We start from the raw sequence: 22441 nt of genomic DNA, 5'->3' as shown, positions 1-22441 counted from the left end.
AAATTCTCGCTTTGTCTAAGCATTTTTTATCAGTTATGTCGACTTTTTTTATGTCGCCGAACCCTAATATCTCGAGCACAAGGGGGGGAAAATTTCAAGGTGGGGGGGATCCGCGGTGCGCTTTGGGAAGAAAAGCGCAGCTGTTGAGAGAGTGCCGGTGGGAAGGCACGTACAGGGATACACATGAGCGACCACCGTAAACCAACATATACCAACAATAACGGACAGTGAGAGTGTGGAAGTTTAAATAGGAGCTGGTGATGATGCTAAACGAGCACCATATGTGCGCGATTGAAGCCGCGGGAGCTTCAGAGAAAGCGGCCGAGAAAGCACCTGCCACGCCGAAGGGGGCCGGAGGGGGCGTGGCAGGTGGATTCCTGACAGATAAACATGTACTGTATGTATTTTTATAGCATGCCTTCATCAAACAAATCGCGGCAACGCTGTTGTGTAAAAAAAAAAACCTTCAAAAATACGTGCATGCACATTCTCATTCAGAGCGACTAGACCTAAAGCGCTGGGTCTCTATGCCAGCTGAGCTTTGTTGATCCTGTAACATTATCACAGTGTGGGACGCCTTAATCAGAGCGCTTTATTTAGAAGGCAAACATACGTTCGTGTTGGCTTAGACTGCCGCCGGGCAGCACAGCAGACGTCCGCCGCTTGTCAGTGATGTAACTGCCCTCAGGTCAGGGAAATAGGCTGCTGTTTAGACCCAGAGATTCTGAGCTTTCACTGGTGTTTAGTGGATTTTATCACAAAGGGCAAATAAAATGTACTTTTTTTTTTTTTTATTTAAATATAATTTCAACCCAAAGCAAAAAACGATTGATCTTTAATTGAGGTACACTGAGTTTTTCACTGTTTATATCGCTCTAGCTTAGGATGTTGCTTATACACACACAGAGGCTGTAGTTGGGAGCTTTTGTGTGGACAGGCCTGCAGGTGTGTGTGTGTGTGTGTGTGTGTGTGTGTGTGTATGCGCCAATGACTATGTGTTTAAAAGTAAAGGCACTCTGCCAGCAGTTCTTAGAAACAGGAGCGGAATAAAAACCTTTTTGCCAAGCTACTGCCTGCTCAGACATGACGCATTTCTACTCCTGTGTTTTTCCCTTTTTTCTTCTTTTAGCAAAATTTTTTATATGAGCGCTACAGATTTTGTACATTGAAAGTGATCGAGAAAAGACATTTGGACTGTTTCAATGCAAAGAGAAAAGCCTGCTGTTAATGAGACAGCGCTGCTTCACAACGGGTGCCCTGGCTTAGGTTACACCTGTCCCCGCAAAACAAAAGTTTGCGCGCGCACACATGCGCACACAAACACACACACGCGTGCGCGCGTGCGCATACACATCACTCTCGCTTGCAGAAACCAGGATGTTGTGTAACTATTGTAGTGTAGTTCAGGAATTGACCTTGAGACGAAGTTTGCACTTCATAGCCTGAACATTTAGTGTTAGTGTGTGTGCATGTGTTTATTTGTGTCCAAATAGTTGTAGTTTAATAGAAAATAATAATGAATTATTCTTAAAATAACACATTTCGGTGGTAGATGTAGCGTAGATATTATGTGTGTGTGTGTGTGTGTGTGTGTGTGGGGGGTTATTCTGTTTATTCTGCTTTATTCACTAATGAGCATCCCTGAGTGACGTCACATGCAGGCACGTGCACACACACACACACACACACACACACACACACACAAACAAACACAGGTGCAGACGACTAGATCCAGAGAGGGAACAATGTCCTGCATTTACCCCACCAGGCAACAACAACCCTTAGCTGTGTGATATCTCAGAGCGGCCTATGCGTGGTGCAGTGAGCTGCAGCGATTTCCTGTCGTTATTAGCTTAGGAACAGCAAAGCCGCTTAGGACTCCTTATTTAACCGGATCACGCTAACGAACAACCGCTCCACGCAGGGACACCTCAACACGTTCCCCTGGAATCACCTCTCCTCCAAGTCATACTTACTGTACTGTTAAGAGATAATGTGAAAATGAAGGCAAGTAACAGTATTGCTGTTGTTTGACATGAAGCCACACCCACTATCGCATGTGACAAAATAAAATAGATTTGTACAGAAGCTTACTTATAACTATCGGCAAAAATCCATTCAGATAGTGTTTCCGGCTTCAAGGTCCGCTGCCATTTCGACATTGGCCTCTGAAGGTGATTAGTTGATGCCACGTGCTGTTTGTATTTACATGTGGGACTGCGTGCTGCACAGAGAGTGTTATATAGTATTGATTATTTACAATTTATTAATTATAGAATTATCTTTAATAAATAACATGTTCATATTTATTACATTTAGCACATTTAACTGATTTAGTACTGTTTTTTTTTATTTATTTTTTTTGTAATAAAGTTCAATACTCTTTTACATAGAGTGTGTTTGTTATGTTTGTTAATGTATGTTTTTATCCAGTATCCATTTAAAATCGGTTAATTAATGGACAAATACTATCCAACCAAGCTATCGGTATTGGTTAAAATCCACTATCGGTCGACCTCTAACTGAAACCTTACGTAAAAATGAAACTAAGGGTGAGTTTACTTGTCACTTAAGGGCAGCACTTGATGACTTCATCAGCATGGCTTCTCTTTTCCCCCCACCTTCAGAGTGGTTTCTGTGTAAATCGTGAGTCAACCTATAGGTATGACATTTCAGTCATAATTCATATGACAAACTCATATACACATACTGTATGCATACTTCAAGTTATATGAGCATCTTGCAGCTGTGCAGCAGCCTGGATCACCTACATGCTGGTTAGACAGAGCACTTAGCTCATCCCAGAGGGAAATTCCACAATTTGATTTTAATTCTTCTCTCAGTTTGAACTTTCTGCTCTCGTTGTGGCTCTGTTCTGAATGTCTTCTGACAACCAAGGACCATCTGCTAACTGTATACTTTGCTGGCCATCAAATCATTTCAATTCATATGTATTTAACAATGGGCATTGTCTCAAAGCAGCTTTTCAGAGATAAATTTATACTGTATAACAGAGTGTATAAGTTTAGATGCCTATAAGTTTGTTCTTTATTATTGTAAGTTTATCCCTAATGAGCGGTGACAGTGGCAAGGAAAAACTCCCTGAGATGTCATGAGGAAAAACTTTGAGAGGAACCAGACTCAAAAGGGAAACCCATCCATATCTGGGGGGCACGGAATGCCCATTCATTACAGTTCATAATTGTTAAAGTGTGCAATTATAGGCACTTAAATGTAAAACTGTTTATGTAAACCTGTAGACCTGAGCCATTGTAGTAGTCTGTTGATATAAATTACAGTCCATCCTCAAAGTTCGAGTTTGAGTTGCTCAGGCAGTCTCTACTGTCCTTTTTTTGTCTGTGTGTTGAGGTGAAATAAATTAAACTCACTATTGAATGCTGAAGGTTTTGGCTTGCAACTCTACACTTCCGTTGGTGTGGCTAATTGCTCACTATGGTCCTTATTTGCTTAATGTGGCCTCATATTACCTATTGTAACTTTTTTCACCATAAACTGTAGCACGCTTCAGTTCAGCACATTAAACTTTGTCCGCTTTTCTACTGCCAAATGTTCACAGGTACTGTGTGGGATTAGCTAAGACATAGAGCAGAGAAAATGTGATATTAATGCAAAACATCACTGACACAGATTGACATAGTGACTTAAATACCATAAAAATGTTCAGGATAAGTAACTACAATAAACACTGATAAGGCATAACATTATGACCTGCCTAATATTGTGTTGGTCCCCTTTTTGCTGCCAAAAAGTTCTGAACCCATCGAGCATGCAGACTGGAAACATGCCGCAAGAGCTGCAGTTTTGAAAATGCTGACCCAGTCTCCTAACCATCACAATTTGTCAATTGTCAAACTCGCTCAAATCCTTATAGTTGCCCATTGTTCCTGACAAAATGTTCACTTGTTGCCTAATACAGTGAGGAAAATAAGTATTTGAACACCCTGCTATTTTGCAAGTTCTCCCACTTAGAAATCATGGAGGGGCTGAAATTGTCATCGTAGGTGGATGTCCACTGTGAGAGACTTAATCTAAAAAAAAAAATCCAGAAACCACAATGTATGATTTTTTAACTATTTATTTGTATGATACAGCTGCAAATAAGTATTTGAACACCTGAGAAAGTCAATGTTAATATTTGGTACAGTAGCCTTTGTTTTCAATTACAGAGGTCAAATGTTTCCTGTAGTTTTTCACCAGGTTTGCACACACTGCAGGAGGGATTTTGGCCCACTCCTCCACACAGATCTTCTCTAGATCAGTCAGGTTTCTGGCCTGTCGCTGAGAAACACGGAGTTTGAGCTCCCTCCAAAGATTCTTTATTGGGTTTAGGTCTGGAGACTAGGCCATGCCAGAACCTTGATATGCTTCTTACAGAGCCACTCCTTGGTTATCCTGGCTGTGTGCTTCGGGTCATTGTCATGTTGGAGGACCCAGCCTCGACCCATCTTCAATGCTCTAACTGAGGGAAGGCGGTTGTTCCCCAAAATCTCGCAATACATGGCCCCGGTCATCCTCTCCTTAATACAGTGCAGTCGCCCTGTCCCATGTGCAGAAAAACTCCCCAAAGCATGATCCTACCACCCCCATGCTTCACAGTAGGGATAGTGTTCTTGGGATGGTACTCATCATTCTTCTTCCTCCAAACACGTTTAGTGGAATTATGACCCAAAAGTTCTATTTTGGTCTCATCTGACCACATGACTTTCTCCCATGACTCCTCTGGATCATCCAAATGGTAATTGGCAAACTTAAGACGTGCCTGGACATGTGCTGGTTTAAGCAGGGGAACCTTCCGTGCCATGCATGATTTCAAACCATGACGTCTTAGTGTATTACCAACAGTAACCTTGGAAACGGTGGTCCCAGCTCTTTTCAGGTCATTGACCAGCTCCTCCCGTGTAGTTCTCGGCTGATTTCTCACCTTCCTTAGGATCATTGAGACCCCACGAGGTGAGATCTTGCATGGAGCCCCGGTCCAAGGGCGATTGACAGTCATGTTTAGCTTCTTCCATTTTCTAATGATTGCTCCAACAGTGGACCTTTTTTCACCAAGCTGCTTGTCAATTTCCCCGTAGCCCTTTTCAGCCTTGTGAAGATGTACAATTTTGGCTCTAGTGTCTTTGGACAGCTCTTTGGTCTTGGCCATGTTAGTAGTTGGATTCTTACTGATTGTATGGGGTGGACAGGTGTCTTTATGCAGCTAACGACCTCAAACAGGTGCATCTAATTTAGGATAATAAATGTAGTGGAGGTGGACATTTTAAAGGCAGACTAACAGGTCTTTGAGGGTCAGAATTCTAGCTGATAGACAGGTGTTCAAATACTTATTTGCAGCTGTATCATACAAATAAATAGTTAAAAAATCATACATTGTGATTTCTGGATTTTTTTTTTTTAGATTATGTCTCTCACAGTGGACATGCACCTACGATGACAATTTCAGACCCCTCCATGATTTCTAAGTGGGAGAACTTGCAAAATAGCAGGTTGTTCAAATACTTATTTTCCTTACTGTATATCCCACCCAATAACATTTGCCATAATGAAGAAATAATCAGTGTTATTCACTTTAATGCTCATTAATGCTATAATGTCATAACATTACACCTAATTGGTGTATGGTCAAATTTTGTAAGCACCTGGTCAGTAACACTTGTCTATGTCATATATCCCAATATAAATGTAGTCACTGCTTTTTTATTATAATTACCTATATTATCATCTGGGAAGGCTTTCTGCTAGATTTTTGATGTCTGATGTTTCAACCACAACAGCATTAGTGAGGTCAGATACTGATGTAGGGTGAGGAGGTCTGGGCTGAATTCAGCGATCCAGTTTATCCCAAAAGTGTTCAAAGTGTGCACACTCAAGTTCTTTCTTATCAAATTTGGCAAACCTCGGCTTGACAGCTATGGCTTTATGCACGGGGCATCTGGCAGAACCCTCCAACCTTCCAAGTTCTAACAAGTTATATTGTTTCCCTTGGTGTGGCCCTCACCTGCTTATTGTAGCCTTGGTTTTTTCCATGGCCACAGTTACCTTCCTTTAAGTGGTCCTTGAGATTTCACCATGGCCCCTGATCGCGTTGTTTTGGTTTTCTTGGTGTGTTTGCTATTTTCTCATTGCGGTCTATGCATTGTTAGTGTGGCCCCCATTTTATCTGTTCCCCCCACCCCTGTTTTTCCTCCACATCTCCAGGGGCAGATGGTCATATCCTGGCCTGATCATGGTGCTTTCCCACTTGGCTTCAAGACGATGCTGTAAGCAGATATCAGGTAGCTGTCCCTGACCTCAATTCAAGTGCATTCAAGTGTTTATGTGTTTATAAGAGTGTGCTTGAGCAGGGCGTTAGGGGTGAGGCTGGAAGAAGGTCTACAGAGTAGAGCTTGAAATTTCAACAGGACCCACCTATAGCACAAGAACATTCTTTTGGAGCCCAGGCGTAGCATTGAGTATTATATCCTAGCCAGCCTATATTCTGATCGGATCATCACCAACAAAAGACAGCATTAGTGACTATTTTTAAGCTACCTGTAGATTCTTTATGGTTACTAAATTGCATTATCATATGATAGCACTTGTGGTGGTCTTTTAAATCTGTTAGCCTTCAGCGTCGCACCAGCGTGACCGTTATCCAATTGTTTGGAGGCGTTAATGTTTAACAATAGATTAAATGAAAAGGGACAAGAGTGACCATGACAAACTATATATCATTCTAAAGGTCTAAGCCTCAAGGATCAATTTTAGATCATTGTTTTCAACAGAAAACATATAACGAATGTATTTGCTGAATTCAACAACATGAAAAAATGCAGTACTTACACTATGATTGTAATAACGAGTCACAAACAAATCCACTGCTGCAAATCCCGGTTTATTTGGAAAGATAAGGGTCCACTGAACAATATGCCGTAAAGCATTTTCGGTCCAACGAAACAATAGTGTTGTAATTTAGATGGTTATTCCTTTGTTTACGTCACAGTGTTTCGAGGGGTGTATTGTTTGTATATGTTTCGGAATAACCTTCACGTAAAAAAAATTACATTCTGGTGGTAAAAAAACCAAATATGGCTTGTAGAATACAGTGTCACAAAACGAATGAGACCACCCACTAAAAAAGTCAAAGAAAGGCAGAATCTCGGGCCTGAGCATCCACTCTCTCTGCAGGCATGGTGGTGTTTGTTATGCACCACCTATCATTTCAAACCTTTCATTTCCAGCCAGTAGCATTATGGAAACAACATGATTGATGGAAATTGTAGCCAATGAGTACAGGATTCTAACGATATATGGGAAGATTTTATTCCCCATGTGGGTGTCTTCTTAGTTTTATTAATCTCTGCAGCTCTGCAGCTCTCGGTTCTACACAAACAGCTGTTTCCAGCTTGCGCTAACTGGACTGTGTTTACAAATAAAGAAAGAAAACAGTCAGAAAACTGACAGTCAAAAAAAGTTGTTTTATCGGAGATTGAACAAAGCAGCAATGAGGAAAACATTCTTGGTGCCGGAGTGACAACAGCGACCTGTTGATCTGCATGGGGATGAAAAATCTGAGGCTATTTTTCATCTGTGAGTTACAATATACCTCCCTTTACAGTTTTATATGATGTTATACATTTTATTGTCCATTTGTTTTTATAAGAGAAATGCTTGAAAAGTGTGTGAGTGTGTATGTGTGTGTGGCCATGGTCAATAGCCATGACTGTAAAACAATAGCTTGTCTGGCTACCTGGCCATCAATATGAATGCCAAATCAATATCATTAGCCAAAAATGTATAACAATAGCCTGAACGGTCAGCCATTACTCTGAATGCAGACTGTATGTATGGCCACCTGAGTTTAGCAGGTGGCGCTCAAACAGTTGAAGGGAGAAAAGGATCAGACATAGTCTCAAATAAATGTTTGTAGGCATCTCATTTGTCATGAAAATCTTCATGAAATTTGGAATATAAACTCATGAGACATGTGGCTTTCAACCCAGTACTTTTCTGGATTGCTCCAGGACTGATTTCATGTATTTATACATGAAATCAAAAAAATGTTCAATGCAGGAAATATATTTTCAAGACACTTCATCATCGATAACTTGATATCTTTTTAAACATTATCACCTTTGAATGGTGGACAGTAAAGCCCAAAGTGTCTTCTTTCCAAAGATATAAATTGTGTATGTAGCACACTTTTGTCAGGAACTGTTAACAATTACATTTAGGTATGTCATTTTCAGCTGTGAGTCCCAAAAGCGGTTAAAGAGAAATAATTTAAGACTTAATTTCACCATCATAAATAGCCTAGTTACCACATGACTGTTAGGATTTATTAACATTAGGAGGCTACAAAAGTGTTGATATTTTTATGAAGATGGTGTAGTTCGAATCACATTTTCTGAAATGTAGCCTGTGAGTTCTGTCGCCAATATATGGGTCAAGTGTTGGTCATCTTTAAATTTAAAGATAGTGTCTTGAAAACATTAGGAAATATAAAGTACATTTGCTATATTTAGTTCAGTGATATTTTATAGAGGTAGGTTATAGAGTGAAGTATCACATGGTTTTGCTGAGGCGTTTGGTCAGTAACATCGTATTTGTTACAAACTGGAGTCCGAATAAACAGAATTCATTGGCTTTGAAGTAGATTTTTTCCATTTCACCCTACAGTTAACCTGTTTCTACGGCTGGTTCAGTCTCATATCCGTCCATTATTTCATTCATCTGCTTATGTGTGTTAACAAAACAAAGGCAAACAATGGTGGTCAGTGTAATGGTGCTACATGAAGAAATGAGGTGTGAATTGTGTGGAGAAAAAGGCCAGCATTGTGTTGAGTAAACTTGGAGATGGGATGAAAGATTTGTTGTTCTTCGAGAGGCAGAACCGCAATAAGATGTTTGCCATCCCCACTGAACTTCTAAGTGAATGTGAAAGTTATTGGAACAGGTCCCAGAGCGACGGAGAAAGAACCAGACAGAATGAAAGAGAGAGAGCGAATGAGAGAGCGAATGAGAGAGCGAGTGAGAGAGCGTGTGTGAGAGCGTGTGTGAGAGAGAGAGTTTCTGCAGTTTGCAGTTCACATCTAGGCTCATTGTTTATTTACATTGTTTATGGGTTAATACAGCTTAAAAAATAACTGCTTTGTCTTTTTAAAGACATTCAGAAATGAGTCATTTCATGTACAACACAGCTTCATTTTTTTGCTGCATTTTTTACCCAATAGAATTCAAACCACTTTTGTATTTGATTTCAATTTATTTTTGTATCGCTCAGTTTGAATAGTTTAATTCTATTTTATGTTTTGTTGTTTTACATGCCACTCCACATTTATTTAATGGCATCATTACTATAATATAACTATATATATATATATATATATATATATATATATATATATATATATATATATATATATATGAAACTATAAAAACAACAAGTTAATGCTGTTCAAGTTCGATGGGATGGGATATATCCATCTATATGTGAGATGTTTTTTCATAAATCTGATGTGAACTACCATGTAAACACAGCCATTTGGAGATCTTTCGGATGAGTTGAGTGTTCTTCCTGGGTTAAAGGGCACAGTGAATTTCTGGCTTGGTGTCTCTCCTGTCCACGAAGCTCTGTTGTCACGGATACGGATGTCTTGTGACATGTGGGTCATGTGGGGCTGCTATAAATAAATCCATTACAAGGGAGCGAGAGAGAGAGAGACTGTTCCATATTCATCAGACTTCTCAGACTGTATCAGTGCTGCTCCAAAGGAGTATCTTGTCCTGCCTGCTTTTATGTGTTTAAATAAACAATGTCAGTATTTTATTACTTGCATGCTTGTGATTGTTGAAAGGAACAGAGAGTGACATTAGCAGAAATGATTACTGGAATATAATCTGGTTTATATTGCTCAATGCTGAAGCATAGCACAGGACTGGTGTAAGTATGTGAGCTACACTATATAAAAAAGCTTGTTGGGTTCCACATTTCCACATTTAGTTCCTATTTGCTATTAAAATAACCTCCACTCTTCTGGGAAGATGTCCACTAGACGGCTGTGGAGATTGATTCAGTTACAAGGGTTTAATAAAATCAGGTACTGATGTATGGTGAGGACGCTTGGGGTGCAGTCAGTGTTTTAATACTCAAAGGTGTTCAATAGGGTTTGGGTTTTCTAGTGAGGTGAAAATTAAATGCTATCACATCCAAACACATCCTTGTAGTTTGTGGTGAAAGTTTTGGTGGAAGAATCACATATGACTGGAAGTCATGTGTGCCAATACTTTTTTCCATATAGTAAATATTGGTCCAGCCATTCACTGGAAGCTCACCAATTACATCTAATATAGTTATATTTGGTGGTGGTGGTATGTGTGTGTGTGTGTGTGTGTGTGTGTGTGTGTGTGTGTGTGTGTGTGTGCACTGCAATGCTCTTTTAACTGATGTTATTAATAGAGCAGGTTACCATGTAGTGGTGACAGACTGAATCATGTGCTTGTGTCTGAATGTATTTCCCAACCTGATGGGCAGGAAGGAATGAGTGTGTGTGTGTGTGTGTGTGTGTGTGTGTGTGTGTGTGTGTGTGTGTGTGTGTGTGTGGTATTTAAGTAAGTGGGTGTGCTTCCTGGTTTTAGGCATGCTGACGTTCCAATTCTAAATATGAACCTATGTGGAGCAGTTTGCCTCCAACGGTTTCCTATTTTTCTTCGCCCGTGTGTACTCTCCTCCTCTGACTTTTATCATCCAGAAGGACGTTCTCTTTCCCACTGGCATAAAGACATTAACATTATTTGTATACTGCATGTACCTTCTTCGCTGACCCAGGGCGAGAGCTGTGGTCGGGACGGATTCCCTGGTGACTTTGTAGACAACCAAACTCTTCTCCGAACAAGGACAACATAAAAGCACTCCAATAAAGGAGAAAGGAAAAGAGAGAGAGAGAGTGAGAGAGAGAGATAGTAAAAGAGAGAAAGAGAGATCTGCTTGGTTGTTTGCTTAATCTGCTGTATCAGTCCCCTGGGACTTCAGCCTTGAAAGATAGGGACAGACAGCATATTAGCCACTCTCACACCACAGGGAACGTCGACTTGATTTGCAGCCTGGATCAGAAGCGAACATCCTAAGAAAATATAGCGCACATCATTCTCCATGTATGGTGAAATCATTCCCAACACGCAGCACCGTTAATGCTGAAACCTGAAAAAGTAGCCGTTATGTGTATCACCTATTCTTTATTTTTGTCTATCATTGGAATGAATTTCCTGCTTGACGCTTTGGTCAGCCATGTCCTTACTTATCCTCTGCTGACGTGTCGTGGTCAGCAGGTTAGTTAGCAAGAGCTGTCACCAACATTATAATTTAGTGACACAGGAGGAGACAGTTTTTTTTTTTCTTAACACCAACCAATCTGGTTTGATAAATCAGGTCACAGTAGTTCATTCCGGGTCTAATGATTTGTATGAGTGCGTGCGTATGTGTCAAAACTATTATATGCCTTGATATTTTAATGATCTTAATCGCTCCAGCCCATTAGCTTTAGGGCATCAGTGTCAGGACGTGTGATCTTTTCCCAACCCCCTATTTTTTTTTTGTGACAATGCGAAAACATAATCTGTAACGGACTGTTATTTTTATTTCATACACCGTCAACCCTAATTTGGCTGACCAAAACATTGCTCAGGATGTGTTTCTTACAACACTTGGCAACGTTCCATCCACGCCGGTCTGTACTAGTGCAACTCTATACGGTCGATATTGAAAACATCCTTACATCTGCTACCACTGTCTAGTTAAATGCAGCCTGCACCAGAGAAGAAAGAAATCTGCAATGCATTATCAATTAGGCTGTGAAAAATCACCAATGACACCTCCCTCCTAATTACCTTTTCCAAAAACTGCCATCAGTAAATCCATGCTGCTCCCTGATAATGAAAACAGCACATCATTGAAACAGCTTCTTTTCACTGGAAATTTATTTTGTAACCAAGCTTGCTGGGTACACTAAAGTATTCAAATGTATTATTTATTTATTTGATTGTTTCTTTTAAATACACTATATTGCCTTTAGTTTGCAGGCACCTGGCCATAAGTATGGTATGTCCTTTTTGAGCATTGCATTCCACATTTAGTTATCATTTGCTCATATAATTTACTTTACTCTTCTGGGAAGATGTTCCTCTAGATTTTGAAGTGTGCTTGTGGACATTTGTGTTTCTCAGGTGTTAGTAAAGTCAGGAACTGATGTAGGTGAGGTGAGGAGGCCTGGGGCGCAGACAGTGTTCCGATTCATCTCAAAGGTGTTTAGTAGAGTTAAGATCAGAACTCTATAGCAGACCACTCAAGATCTTCATCTACAAACCATGTAAACTATATCTTCATGGAGCTTGCAATGTGCCCTTGGGCATTGCCATGCAGGAACTGGTTTGGGTTTCCAAGTTCAAGTGAACGCAGAATCTTATTATACCCAATCCAAAGACTTCCCATACTTTGTGGTAACAATTTGGAGGAGAACAACATATGGTGGAAAAGGTCAGGTCTCCCAAAACCTTTGTCCATATAGTGTGTTTTATATTCATTTAGTTATTATTATATTATATATTATGAATAAATAGTCATATTTATTATTATTATTGTCATTACTATGCAGCCAACTTGTGTCCCCCACTGTTATGTAAATTACAGTAAGTCTACTATTTCCGCTCAATGTGTGATATTTGTCTACTAGGTGCACTATTTGTATATATTATGGAGGTTAATTATGCTGTGTTATTTGTGATGTGTGTGCAGAATGTATCAAGTTGTGGCATCAAGAACAATTTCTAGTACATGTAAATGAATAAGGTGAATAAATTGATTCTGATTTAGCACACATATAGACAGGCCTTGTTTGTCTTGGGATAATATCTGTCTCATATATTTATCTTTATTAATCGCTCAATTCAGATCGGGGACCAGGGGTGCCAGCAGTTTATCTTGGAGATATAGAGGTAATTTACATTTGCCAGCCACCTACTGGCATGTTTTTGAGAGGTGGGAGCAGACTTGAGAATCCCAGAAGAACACATGGAACCATCCACAAATAGTAATTGAGTTCATGATCGAATCAGTATCATGGAGTTGTGAGGTGGCAACATTACATACTGCACAATTATGCCACTATTTATGATTGGCTGGTTGATTGGTTGGTTGGTTGACTGATTTGGATGATGAATGGATGTTTAGTTTGTTGTATTCTGTTTGCTTTGCTTGTTTGTTTCTTGGATTTTCTGGTGTGTTGGTTCTTGGTTAGATTTTTTTTTTTCTGTGCTATATCTTATATAGCAATCATTTTCATCTCCATAATAAGATTAAACAGCACCGTTTAGCTTCCTGCTGCTTCATTCTGTCAAGCTATATTGATTGCACACATAAGGTGTTTAACAGCGAGTAAGAATATAATTAGTTTATTATGTAATGCGTTTGTTTTTCTTATTGTATAAATATGGTTAAACGATTTTAACAGTCGGTTTTAAAGTGTTAATAATCATCATTATGACATTATGATGTCTTTCTCTTCTAACTCACCACTTCTCTTTTTAGATCTGGAGCCTGATGACACCACTTCGTTCTACATCCTGAACGTGGGTCAGCCTCCGGCATTGGTTAACCAGGCCCTAGGTGTCCAGAGGCATGGAGTCCAGCCTCACTCACAGCTCATCTCTACTTCCCCTACATTGCATCCCCTCCACAAACCCTTTGAGCCCAGCTATGAGTCCCCAGGTTCCAAATACCTTCCAAGTGAAGGTGGAGGTGGTGCAGGTAGGCCCCCAAAGGCCTTTGAATGCCCTAGCATCCAGATCACCTCCATCTCCCCAAGCTGCCAGCAAGAGCTCGATGGGACTGAGGCACACCTTAGGTCCAAAGGCGTGGATGGTGACTTCCACGAGCGACCGCTGTCTCGGGACCACCTGTATTTGCCACTGGATCACTCGTACCGTGATTCGTCATTGAGCCCAAGTCCCTGCAGCAGCTTGTCATCACGCAGCTGGTTCTCAGATGCTTCATCGTGTGAGTCCATGTCGCATGTGTATGACGATGTGGACTCAGAGCTGAACGAAGCGGCGGCACGTTTCACACTCGGATCTCCTCTCGCTTCACCTCAGGGTGCCCCACTAGAGGAGCACTGGCAACAGCACCATCACCACCACCATCCGGGTTACGGGCCACCACTCTCCCACCCACACACCAACTCTCTCTCTCCACGTCAGTCACCATGCCACTCCCCACGCACCAGCATCACAGATGAGAACTGGCTCAGTCCACGTCCACCTTCACGTCCATCCTCGCGGCCTACATCTCCGTGTGGTAAAAGGCGCCACTCCAGTGCCGAAATCTGCTACTCGGGTTCGCCCCATCACTCTCCCACACCAACCCCGGGCCCTTCGCCGAGAGGCAGCGTCACAGAGGACACCTGGATCGGAAGTCCTGTAGGTATGCCACCCTTCCAGTGCTGCACCCCAGACCCTGACATCCCTTCCAAGACCAGGAAGACGTCACAGGATTGTACCGCTACGCTCCAGACCGGGAAAAATGACCTCAGCCTGGATGATTCAGGAAATGTCTCACCTCTTCGTGATTCCCCGGCTGACGAATCCATGCATGGACTGAAAAAAGATGGAGCTGGGGAGCAATTCCTTTCCGTGCCCTCTCATTTCACTTGGAACAAACCCAAACCAGGGCACACACCTATTTTCAGGTAAAAGAAACCTTACACTCATGACAGATTATAGACACACTCTACTGTTTCAACTTGCATGCAGAGTGATACATTGATTCTCATTTGCTGATCAAGTATATACAGGAAATGTAAAAAATCCTCTGTAACTTGATGTTTTTGAGCTGCTGCGAGTTGCACTGGAATTCCTGTAATAGTAAATCAGTAATTCACCACTGTCATATTGAGGTGTCATGTGTTTCTCAAAGTAAGCGTTGTCTATTAGCTTTGGATTGGGTTCTGGCAATTAGACCACAAAGACACTGTGCTTAAATAGCAACGTGTAGCAAAATGTACTGAGAAACTCATATTTGTTATTAGTGCAGGGAATCAGTGCAGGGAATCAGTGCAGGGAAAGGGAGAGAAGTGTGTGAAAGGAAGTGTGACACATTTATTGATTACTTGATTACATGAGAACACAGTAAAACGGAAAGGAAAATTCTGTTCACTTCAATTATTCCTTTAAATGACTAATTCTTTAGTAATCTTTGAGTCTCCGCTTTTGCTGTATGCTTGGGAAATTTTAACCGGTAAGGTCCCAGTTGACTACTAATATTGGTTTGTGTTTCATTTGCATTTACCACTTACAACTAGACTTGTGTTTCCCAAAGGGAGTACACAGTGCATGTAAGGAGTTGAAAGTTGCAAAAAGAAACACCGATGCTTGACCTCAACACATTTGTCCCGTCAGGTTTTGCAGTCGGATCCTGCGTCTCACGTCGTAACTAAGCGTTTATTGACAGCTTGCTGCTATATTCAGTCATTTAGTATCCATATCGTCGTTAAACGCTTCACAAATCGATCATGTGTGACACAAACATGGGTTTATAGCAAAAACAAACCCTGTGGAAACCTGCTCACTCCCACGTTCATTTCCTCGCCGTCAGAGGTACGGGTTTTATTTTCTCTTAGTGAAGCTAATCCCATCTGTATAAGGCTAATTAGAACAAAAACATCCAGGAGACAAAAAAAGAAAAAAGATGAAAAATTATGATAAGATCAAAATTTCATTATTGGTACGTCAGCCAAATATAATCCGAATTATTTTTTAAGCCCTGTTTCTTTGCATGGGTAGGATATTAAAATCTAAAAATGTTTTATTCAGTTAGATACAGAGGTTTAAAAAGTACCTGAAAATCATACTTAAGTAAAGTTGTAAATACTTTACTGCAAAACTCTTTTACAAGTCACCAATTCCAATATGATTCGAGTAAAAGTCTTAGCACATCTGATTTGAACCGTACTTGAGAATTTTACTCAAATTGAACGTAGGCTCGGAGATGCACTAGTCCTCAACACATGTTAACACCAAAACAAGTTAGTGAAAAGCCATAACTGTTGATTTATGGGGGTTTATTGTTAAATTTTATTTTATTTGGTAATCGAAGAAACCTTTTTTGAAAGAATGCTTTTCTACTTTGTCTTTTTTTTTACCGACCTGTTCGATCTTTGTTTTATTCAGGCTGTTGTGAGGATCTTTGTTAATGCAGTGTTGATGTGTACAATTTGATTTGTATTTTAAATCATTTAAGATCAAGTAAGATCAGATATTTAGAGCTGACTGTGATTTAATGCACCTCTCAGTCTCAGAGAGGGACAATATTCCTATTCAACTTCAACAGAAGCTGGTTCTTAAAGTGTTTTAAATTTTTCGAGCACTTTTTGGACTGAAAAAAAAAAGTCGCTCACAGTCAGCAAATACAAGTAGGAGAGTATTGAGCCTTAACGGAATCCCCAGCAGAGTTGCAAAATGTAATTGTACATGAAATTATAGTGACATGAAAGGAACATATATTGAACCATAAATGTTGTTGAGCAAAGTTGCTTATATTTTTGATATAATGAATTGTACACCACTGGTTTGCTTTACAAACAGGGCAAAGTTAAAGGTTAGATCTGAAGAATTCAGCACTTTTTTGGACTAGAGGGAATCTAAAATCTTTTATACTTTTACTCCATGTTGAATAACAATGTATTAGATTAAAATAGTAATGTGAACAAAGTTACACACAAATATGAACAGGTACAAATGTCAAGAGTCATTTTAATGCATGTGCTGCATGCTTTGGCAGTGAGTGTGTGTTGTAAAAAGTGCAGTGGGAATGTGATGGTGTTTGTATGCGTGTGTGTGTGTGTGTGCGTGCGTGCGTGCGTGTGTGCGTGTGTGTGTGTATACCTGCTGACCTCTATGACCATAAATTGGTGATGAGCCCTTAAAGGTCCTGGCCTCGCACATGCTATTATCTCCTCTCTCTTTCTCTCTTACACACGAACTCTCACTCTGAATCTTCCTTATCCTGCCTGCCTCTCTCTCTCTCTCTCTCTCTCTCTCTCTCTCTCTCTCTCTCTCTCTCTCTCTCTCTCTCTCTCTTTTTCTCTCTCTCTCTCTCCCTTTCTCTCAAACACACACAGACACACACACACACATTTTTTGCTTTCGCTGTCAGCTCCTCTCCACAAACAGGTTGTGAAAGCTCCAGTCAGGCGAATCTACGTTCTGTGTCTGTTCAGCCTAATCCCATCACAGCTATACTCACATACAACACTGACATGATACATGATCTTGCCATCTGATCCTGCAGCCCCGGCAACCAGACCTGCTCCTACTGTGTGTGCGTGTGTGTGTGTAAGAGTGAAAAAGACTCTGGAAGCCTGTCTTTCAGAGCAGATGGCTTGTATGGTGCTGTTGGCAGTGAGGCAAACTTCTCTGTGGTGTGGAGACATCTGAGATATCTGGGAATACATGGCTTAGCAGAGCACACCTTTAGATCTTCCACATGCACTCGCTCATCCTGCTGTGTTAATCTTGTCATGTCGAAGCACCACGAGGCTGAAGAATTGCTTGGGGATGGAGAAAAGATTTTGTTTTGTATAATACAAGGGCTGGATTCAAGAGAAACATGGTGCACTTTGTAGGCCACTGGGCAAACCATCCCACAGTTACTAGCCTAGGATTCCCCTGACATTTAAACCAGCTACAGTTACCATGGCAGACTTCCTCCCCTGGGCCTTCCTCTGAGTGATAGAGGGAGGGAGTGACAGTCTGAGATAGGAGCTGGAGGAAAAGAGAGCTTGAGGAGAAAGAGAGGGAAAAGTGATTGCTTATTTGTGTTGCAAGTAATTTAGTGATACAGAATAGGTTTATGAGTTTTTAGAAAATGCTAATAAACAAGTGTGTGAAAACCTCATATATACAGTAATTATTCTTCAGTGTAACAGCAGACACATAAGTATAAAATATCTGGAAATAAACTGTACATAACTGTTTTTTTTTTTTTTAGATTGTCTTGAGTTTAAATCCCAGCACTGCCAAACAATAAAAATAAATGTAAATATAGGCCATTGAGTGGGCGCTTTTTTTTGCACACTTTTTTGGCCACAAGCTTCCGCATCTTGAAGGCTGCAATCTGATTGGTTCTCTGGATTTCTCTGTATATGCTTTGTGTTCCTGTTTTTTTAAATACCCACTGACACAATGAGCATTTTTCATGAATTCATGAAATTCCTGAAGCTGTGCATTTGGCAAAGCATGACTGGAATAGGTCTAGCAGAAATGGCTCTGTTCAACAAAGAGTTCCTCTTTTGGTTAAAGTAGCTCTTTTTTTGGACACAATAATTGGACTAGCATAGCAGATTTATTTATTTATTTTTGATAAATTGAAAATTAATTTATGGATCATTAGTCATTTGGATTTTTATAATGCAAAACATATTTATGAACTACTTTTGCATCGCTTTGTATGTAATTAGTTTAAAAATTCCCATTCTCTTCTAAGCACATAACTGTTCGTTATTTCCATTATTCACTTTTGTTCCCTCTGGATCTCGCAAGTCACCCATAACGTCTCTTTTCTTTAAGTTAAGCTGCTTATAAGTGCTAATAATTCTAAGCTCATTCTAAACTAGCACAAGGTCAATAATGTTTTCTTATTAACCAAAAAGTAGGAAACTTGCTTTTTTTTTCCCTTTCCATTTGCCTTACTTCCCCATGTAAATGTCAACCCTCGTGTATTTGCTATCATTCCGTTTTCCGAGACCTTGATGCAATTTTGTGCCAGATTCTGCAATTTTGAAAATATTACAGGAGTTAGTTCAGGCTAATAATTGTGACTGTACTTGTTCTCACATATGTGTGTGTTTTGGCATAAAAGTATCACTTTGGTGAGGTTTAGGCCAAGAGGAAATATGCGGTAAAATTAGCTGGCTTTCGACTCAGCACTCTAATACACAGACTATTACGGCATGCCAAAAGAAAGCATAACACACATTGAGGCCAATACATACAACCTTTTCATCCCTCACACACTCATTCTAAATCAGTTTCACACACCTGCTTCATGCTCGGAGGATTTCTGGTTCAGACAAAGTGAGCTTTGAATGGTAACGTTTGAATTCCTAAAGACTTAAAGGAAACCGTTAGCCTGCAACAAAAACACACAAACACACACACACACACACATAAATACCGTGCAAAACCTGGCCTACTTGTTTTATCATTTCACATCTACTTAATTATGCTGTGCAATCCTTACACACAGATTTACAGATTCATTTTGAGAGCAGCTACTGAGATGGTTTCTACTCAAAGTATATTTTAGCATCTTCTCAGGATGGTGTGATTTAGACACAGATAGTCTCAGCTTGCTCTTTGACTAAGCGATGACCTGCGCCTGTGTGTGCTCATTGTGAAGTTCCAGGCCCTGTGATTCATGCGCTGCTGCTTCACTTTACCCATCCATTACTGTCATTTAGTAGCTGTGTTTTTTTGTTCGGGTTTTTTTGCCCAAAGTGCCTCACATGTAGTTCATACATACGCTTATTTTTCCTGGAATATTAAAGCGTTCCTGAAACAACCTGAGGTAATATGCTTCAGTTATGGGCAAACCCCCTTCTGAGAGTTTTTTTACCAGCAGTCTTTCATTTAGCAGATTTGAACCTTTAAGCCGCGAGCTCCTGCTGTGAGACATGGGATTCGCCGGATAACATCCACTCGATTTAAAAGATTGAAAAGAATGTGTAAATTTTATGCCCAAGTCCATTTTATGATGGGAAAAGATTTTTGTGGAAATTTCTTTTAGTTTTACAGGGGCATTGAAAGCAAGTTAAATTCAATATCTATCACAATTTGGTCCCATCAATTCAGTTCTTTAGTATAATTAATACAAGGTCATACTCCTAAATAATGATAATTTATTATATAAGATTTATATATATTATATAAGATTATATAAGATTTTTTATTTCATTGTGATCAGCTCAAATTTTATTTCACATTTCAATTTTTAGTTATAATTTCATTTAATTTGTTTTATTTAATGTCACTTTTCATGTAATATGTACTTATTTACAGTTTATTGGCAAGATGTGGAAATAGATTTTTGACATTTCTTTGGTCACTTTATAGCCACTATTACAGACGGTTACATGATCGATACATATTTTACATACATATTACATACATTTTTACAGAATGAAAAGACTTTACAAATTCAATTTGTTTATTCACTCTTGTTTATTCCACATTTTCATACACACTTTGCCTGATGATGGTCATGGTGGATTTGACCAGTCAAATAAGAAAAAAACTCTTTTACTAACTTTAGATGTAACACAAATAAAGAACTGAAAATGAAACCAAAAAGAAATTCTTGAGGGTATTTTTATATTAATCAAGAGTTTCTGTGCCACAAACTGGTTGTACAGAAGTTTTTCAAATCCTGTTAAGAAATTTCAATAACTCCAAAAACAATTATTTCCATGTACGCACTTCATCTTCATTTTCATTTTGGATGTTGTGTGAATGTGAGAGACCCAGGAGAGCTGTTTGTTTTGAATCTTAACACTCCTAATCTTCAGCTGTTCAGTGATACACTATATGGACAAAGGTTTGTGGATACCTGATCATAAGATCTGTATGTGCTTTTTGAGCATCACATTCCACATATAGGCCCCATTTGTTGCTATAATAACCTTCACTCTTCCAGAAATGATTTGTGCTCATTTAGCCACAAGGGTCAGGTACTGATGTAAGTGAGGTGAGAAGGCCTGAGGTTCCAGTTCATCCAAAAGGTGTTCACTAGAGTTGAGGTCTGAGACTCTGTAGTAGGCTATTTAGGATCTTTCACTCCAATCCATGTAAAGCATATCTTCATGAAACTAGCTTTGTGTACATGGGAATTATCATGCTGGAACAGGCTTGAGTTTCCTACTAGTAGTGAAAGGAAAATTTAATTCAACCTCATCCCCAGACATCCTACAATTGTGCACATTTAACATTTGGGAAGAAGCATATATGGCTGGAGAGGTCAGGTGTCTCAATACCTTTTCCATATAGTGTACAGTATATAAATAAATGAATTTAAATAAATGAACAGATTGAAAATGTTGGTTTTATAGTTGTTTATAGTTCATATTTTATAGTTTAAATCTTTTCTTTATATTATGTAAAAGAGTGAAGTGAAATTAATATTAAATTAATTAATCTGGTGAAATAGTCTGCATGTTTGGGTTATGTGGGAAGCATGTGGGAAGTGGTAACTCGGTAGTTAAGACATTGTACCGAGGACAGAAGCTCATGATCCACCAAGCTGCCCTTGAACAAGGCCCTTAACCCGTAACTGCTTATACACCAATCAAGCATAACATTATGACCACCTGCCTAATATTGTGTTGGTCCGCCTTTTGTTGCCATAACAGTCCTGACCTGTCGAGCATTAACAGCATTAGCTTCTTCAGCAATTTAAGCTACAGGAGCTCGTCTGTTGCTGTAATGTAATGCCTGGTCGGTGTATAAATAAGATCATTGTAAGTCGCTCTGGATAAGTGTGACAGCCATATGGCAAAAATGTAAGATAAATGTAAATGTGTGTGTGTGTGTGTGTGTGTGTGTGTGTGTGTGTGTGTGTGTGTGTGTGTGTGTCTTTAGGACGTCCTCTCTGCCCCCCCTGGACTGGCCCTTGCCGAGTCAGTACAGTCAGTTTGAACTGAAGATCGAGGTGCATCCGAAAGCCCACCACCGGGCACACTATGAGACCGAGGGCAGCCGAGGAGCCGTCAAAGCAGCCTCCGGCGGACACCCTGTCGTCAAGGTGAGTCGTCATGGCAACTGGCCACCTGCCGGCAGTGATGTAAGCGTACGGAGTGTCTAGTTACCTGTTTAATGAGGACGAGTTTGTTTTACAAAGCCTTGCTTTCATGTTGATTTTAAACAGAAGGGAGGCTGTGAGCTCAACCCGCTTCCCTAACATCACATTATTTTATCACAGTAGGTCAGACTGTAAAGTGCACGTTTATGATGTTGTCCGTGTATCGTGTCATCTCATGCGTCCTCAGATGACTGTGCCTTGCTGAACGAATCAGCACAGCTACTGTAGGTAGAATGGATAAAGTGGGCATTTCTATGCAAAGCAGTACAAGTGATTTGGATAGATTTGTTTGGGTGGATCACGTGACACTTTCACCAGACCACTGGGAATGTAGGATGAGGAAGAAAGTCTCTGCACGGTATGCACTGGTCGTATTTCACTCAGTCAGCCACAAAATAAAGCGTTTTGAGACAGAAGCTATCTGTTATTTACTCCCGACAAAAATGGAACATCATTTATACTTTGCATTTAAAATTATATTGAAATGTGTGTTTTGATTTGGAATCACTGCTACTGTATTGTTTGATGTCGAAAAGTGCT

The 22441-nt window shown here is 40.0% G+C and overlaps 1 protein-coding gene across 2 annotated transcripts in view; it reads left to right on the top strand.

Annotated features, from left to right (window-relative positions):
- The window catches only part of nfatc3a (nuclear factor of activated T cells 3a), an 80790-nt gene that overhangs the window by 12534 nt on the left and 45815 nt on the right, over positions 1-22441 (top strand). The window contains exons 2-4 of one of the 2 annotated variants that reach the window (XM_046840171.1): positions 6220-6296; positions 13583-14738; positions 21682-21844. In XM_046840171.1, the coding sequence (XP_046696127.1) occupies positions 6248-6296; positions 13583-14738; positions 21682-21844 (1368 nt within the window). In that variant the 5' untranslated portion in view covers positions 6220-6247. The remainder of the gene's footprint in view (positions 1-6219; positions 6297-13582; positions 14739-21681; positions 21845-22441) is intronic. The other variant, XM_046840170.1, reaches the window with a different exon arrangement.

The sequence above is a fragment of the Silurus meridionalis genome, chromosome 26, assembly GCF_014805685.1.
Source record: "Silurus meridionalis isolate SWU-2019-XX chromosome 26, ASM1480568v1, whole genome shotgun sequence".
In the NCBI taxonomy this organism is placed as follows: domain Eukaryota; kingdom Metazoa; phylum Chordata; class Actinopteri; order Siluriformes; family Siluridae; genus Silurus; species Silurus meridionalis.
Note: the sequence above shows the minus strand (reverse complement) of the source record. Positions and strands in the feature narration are given on the sequence as shown.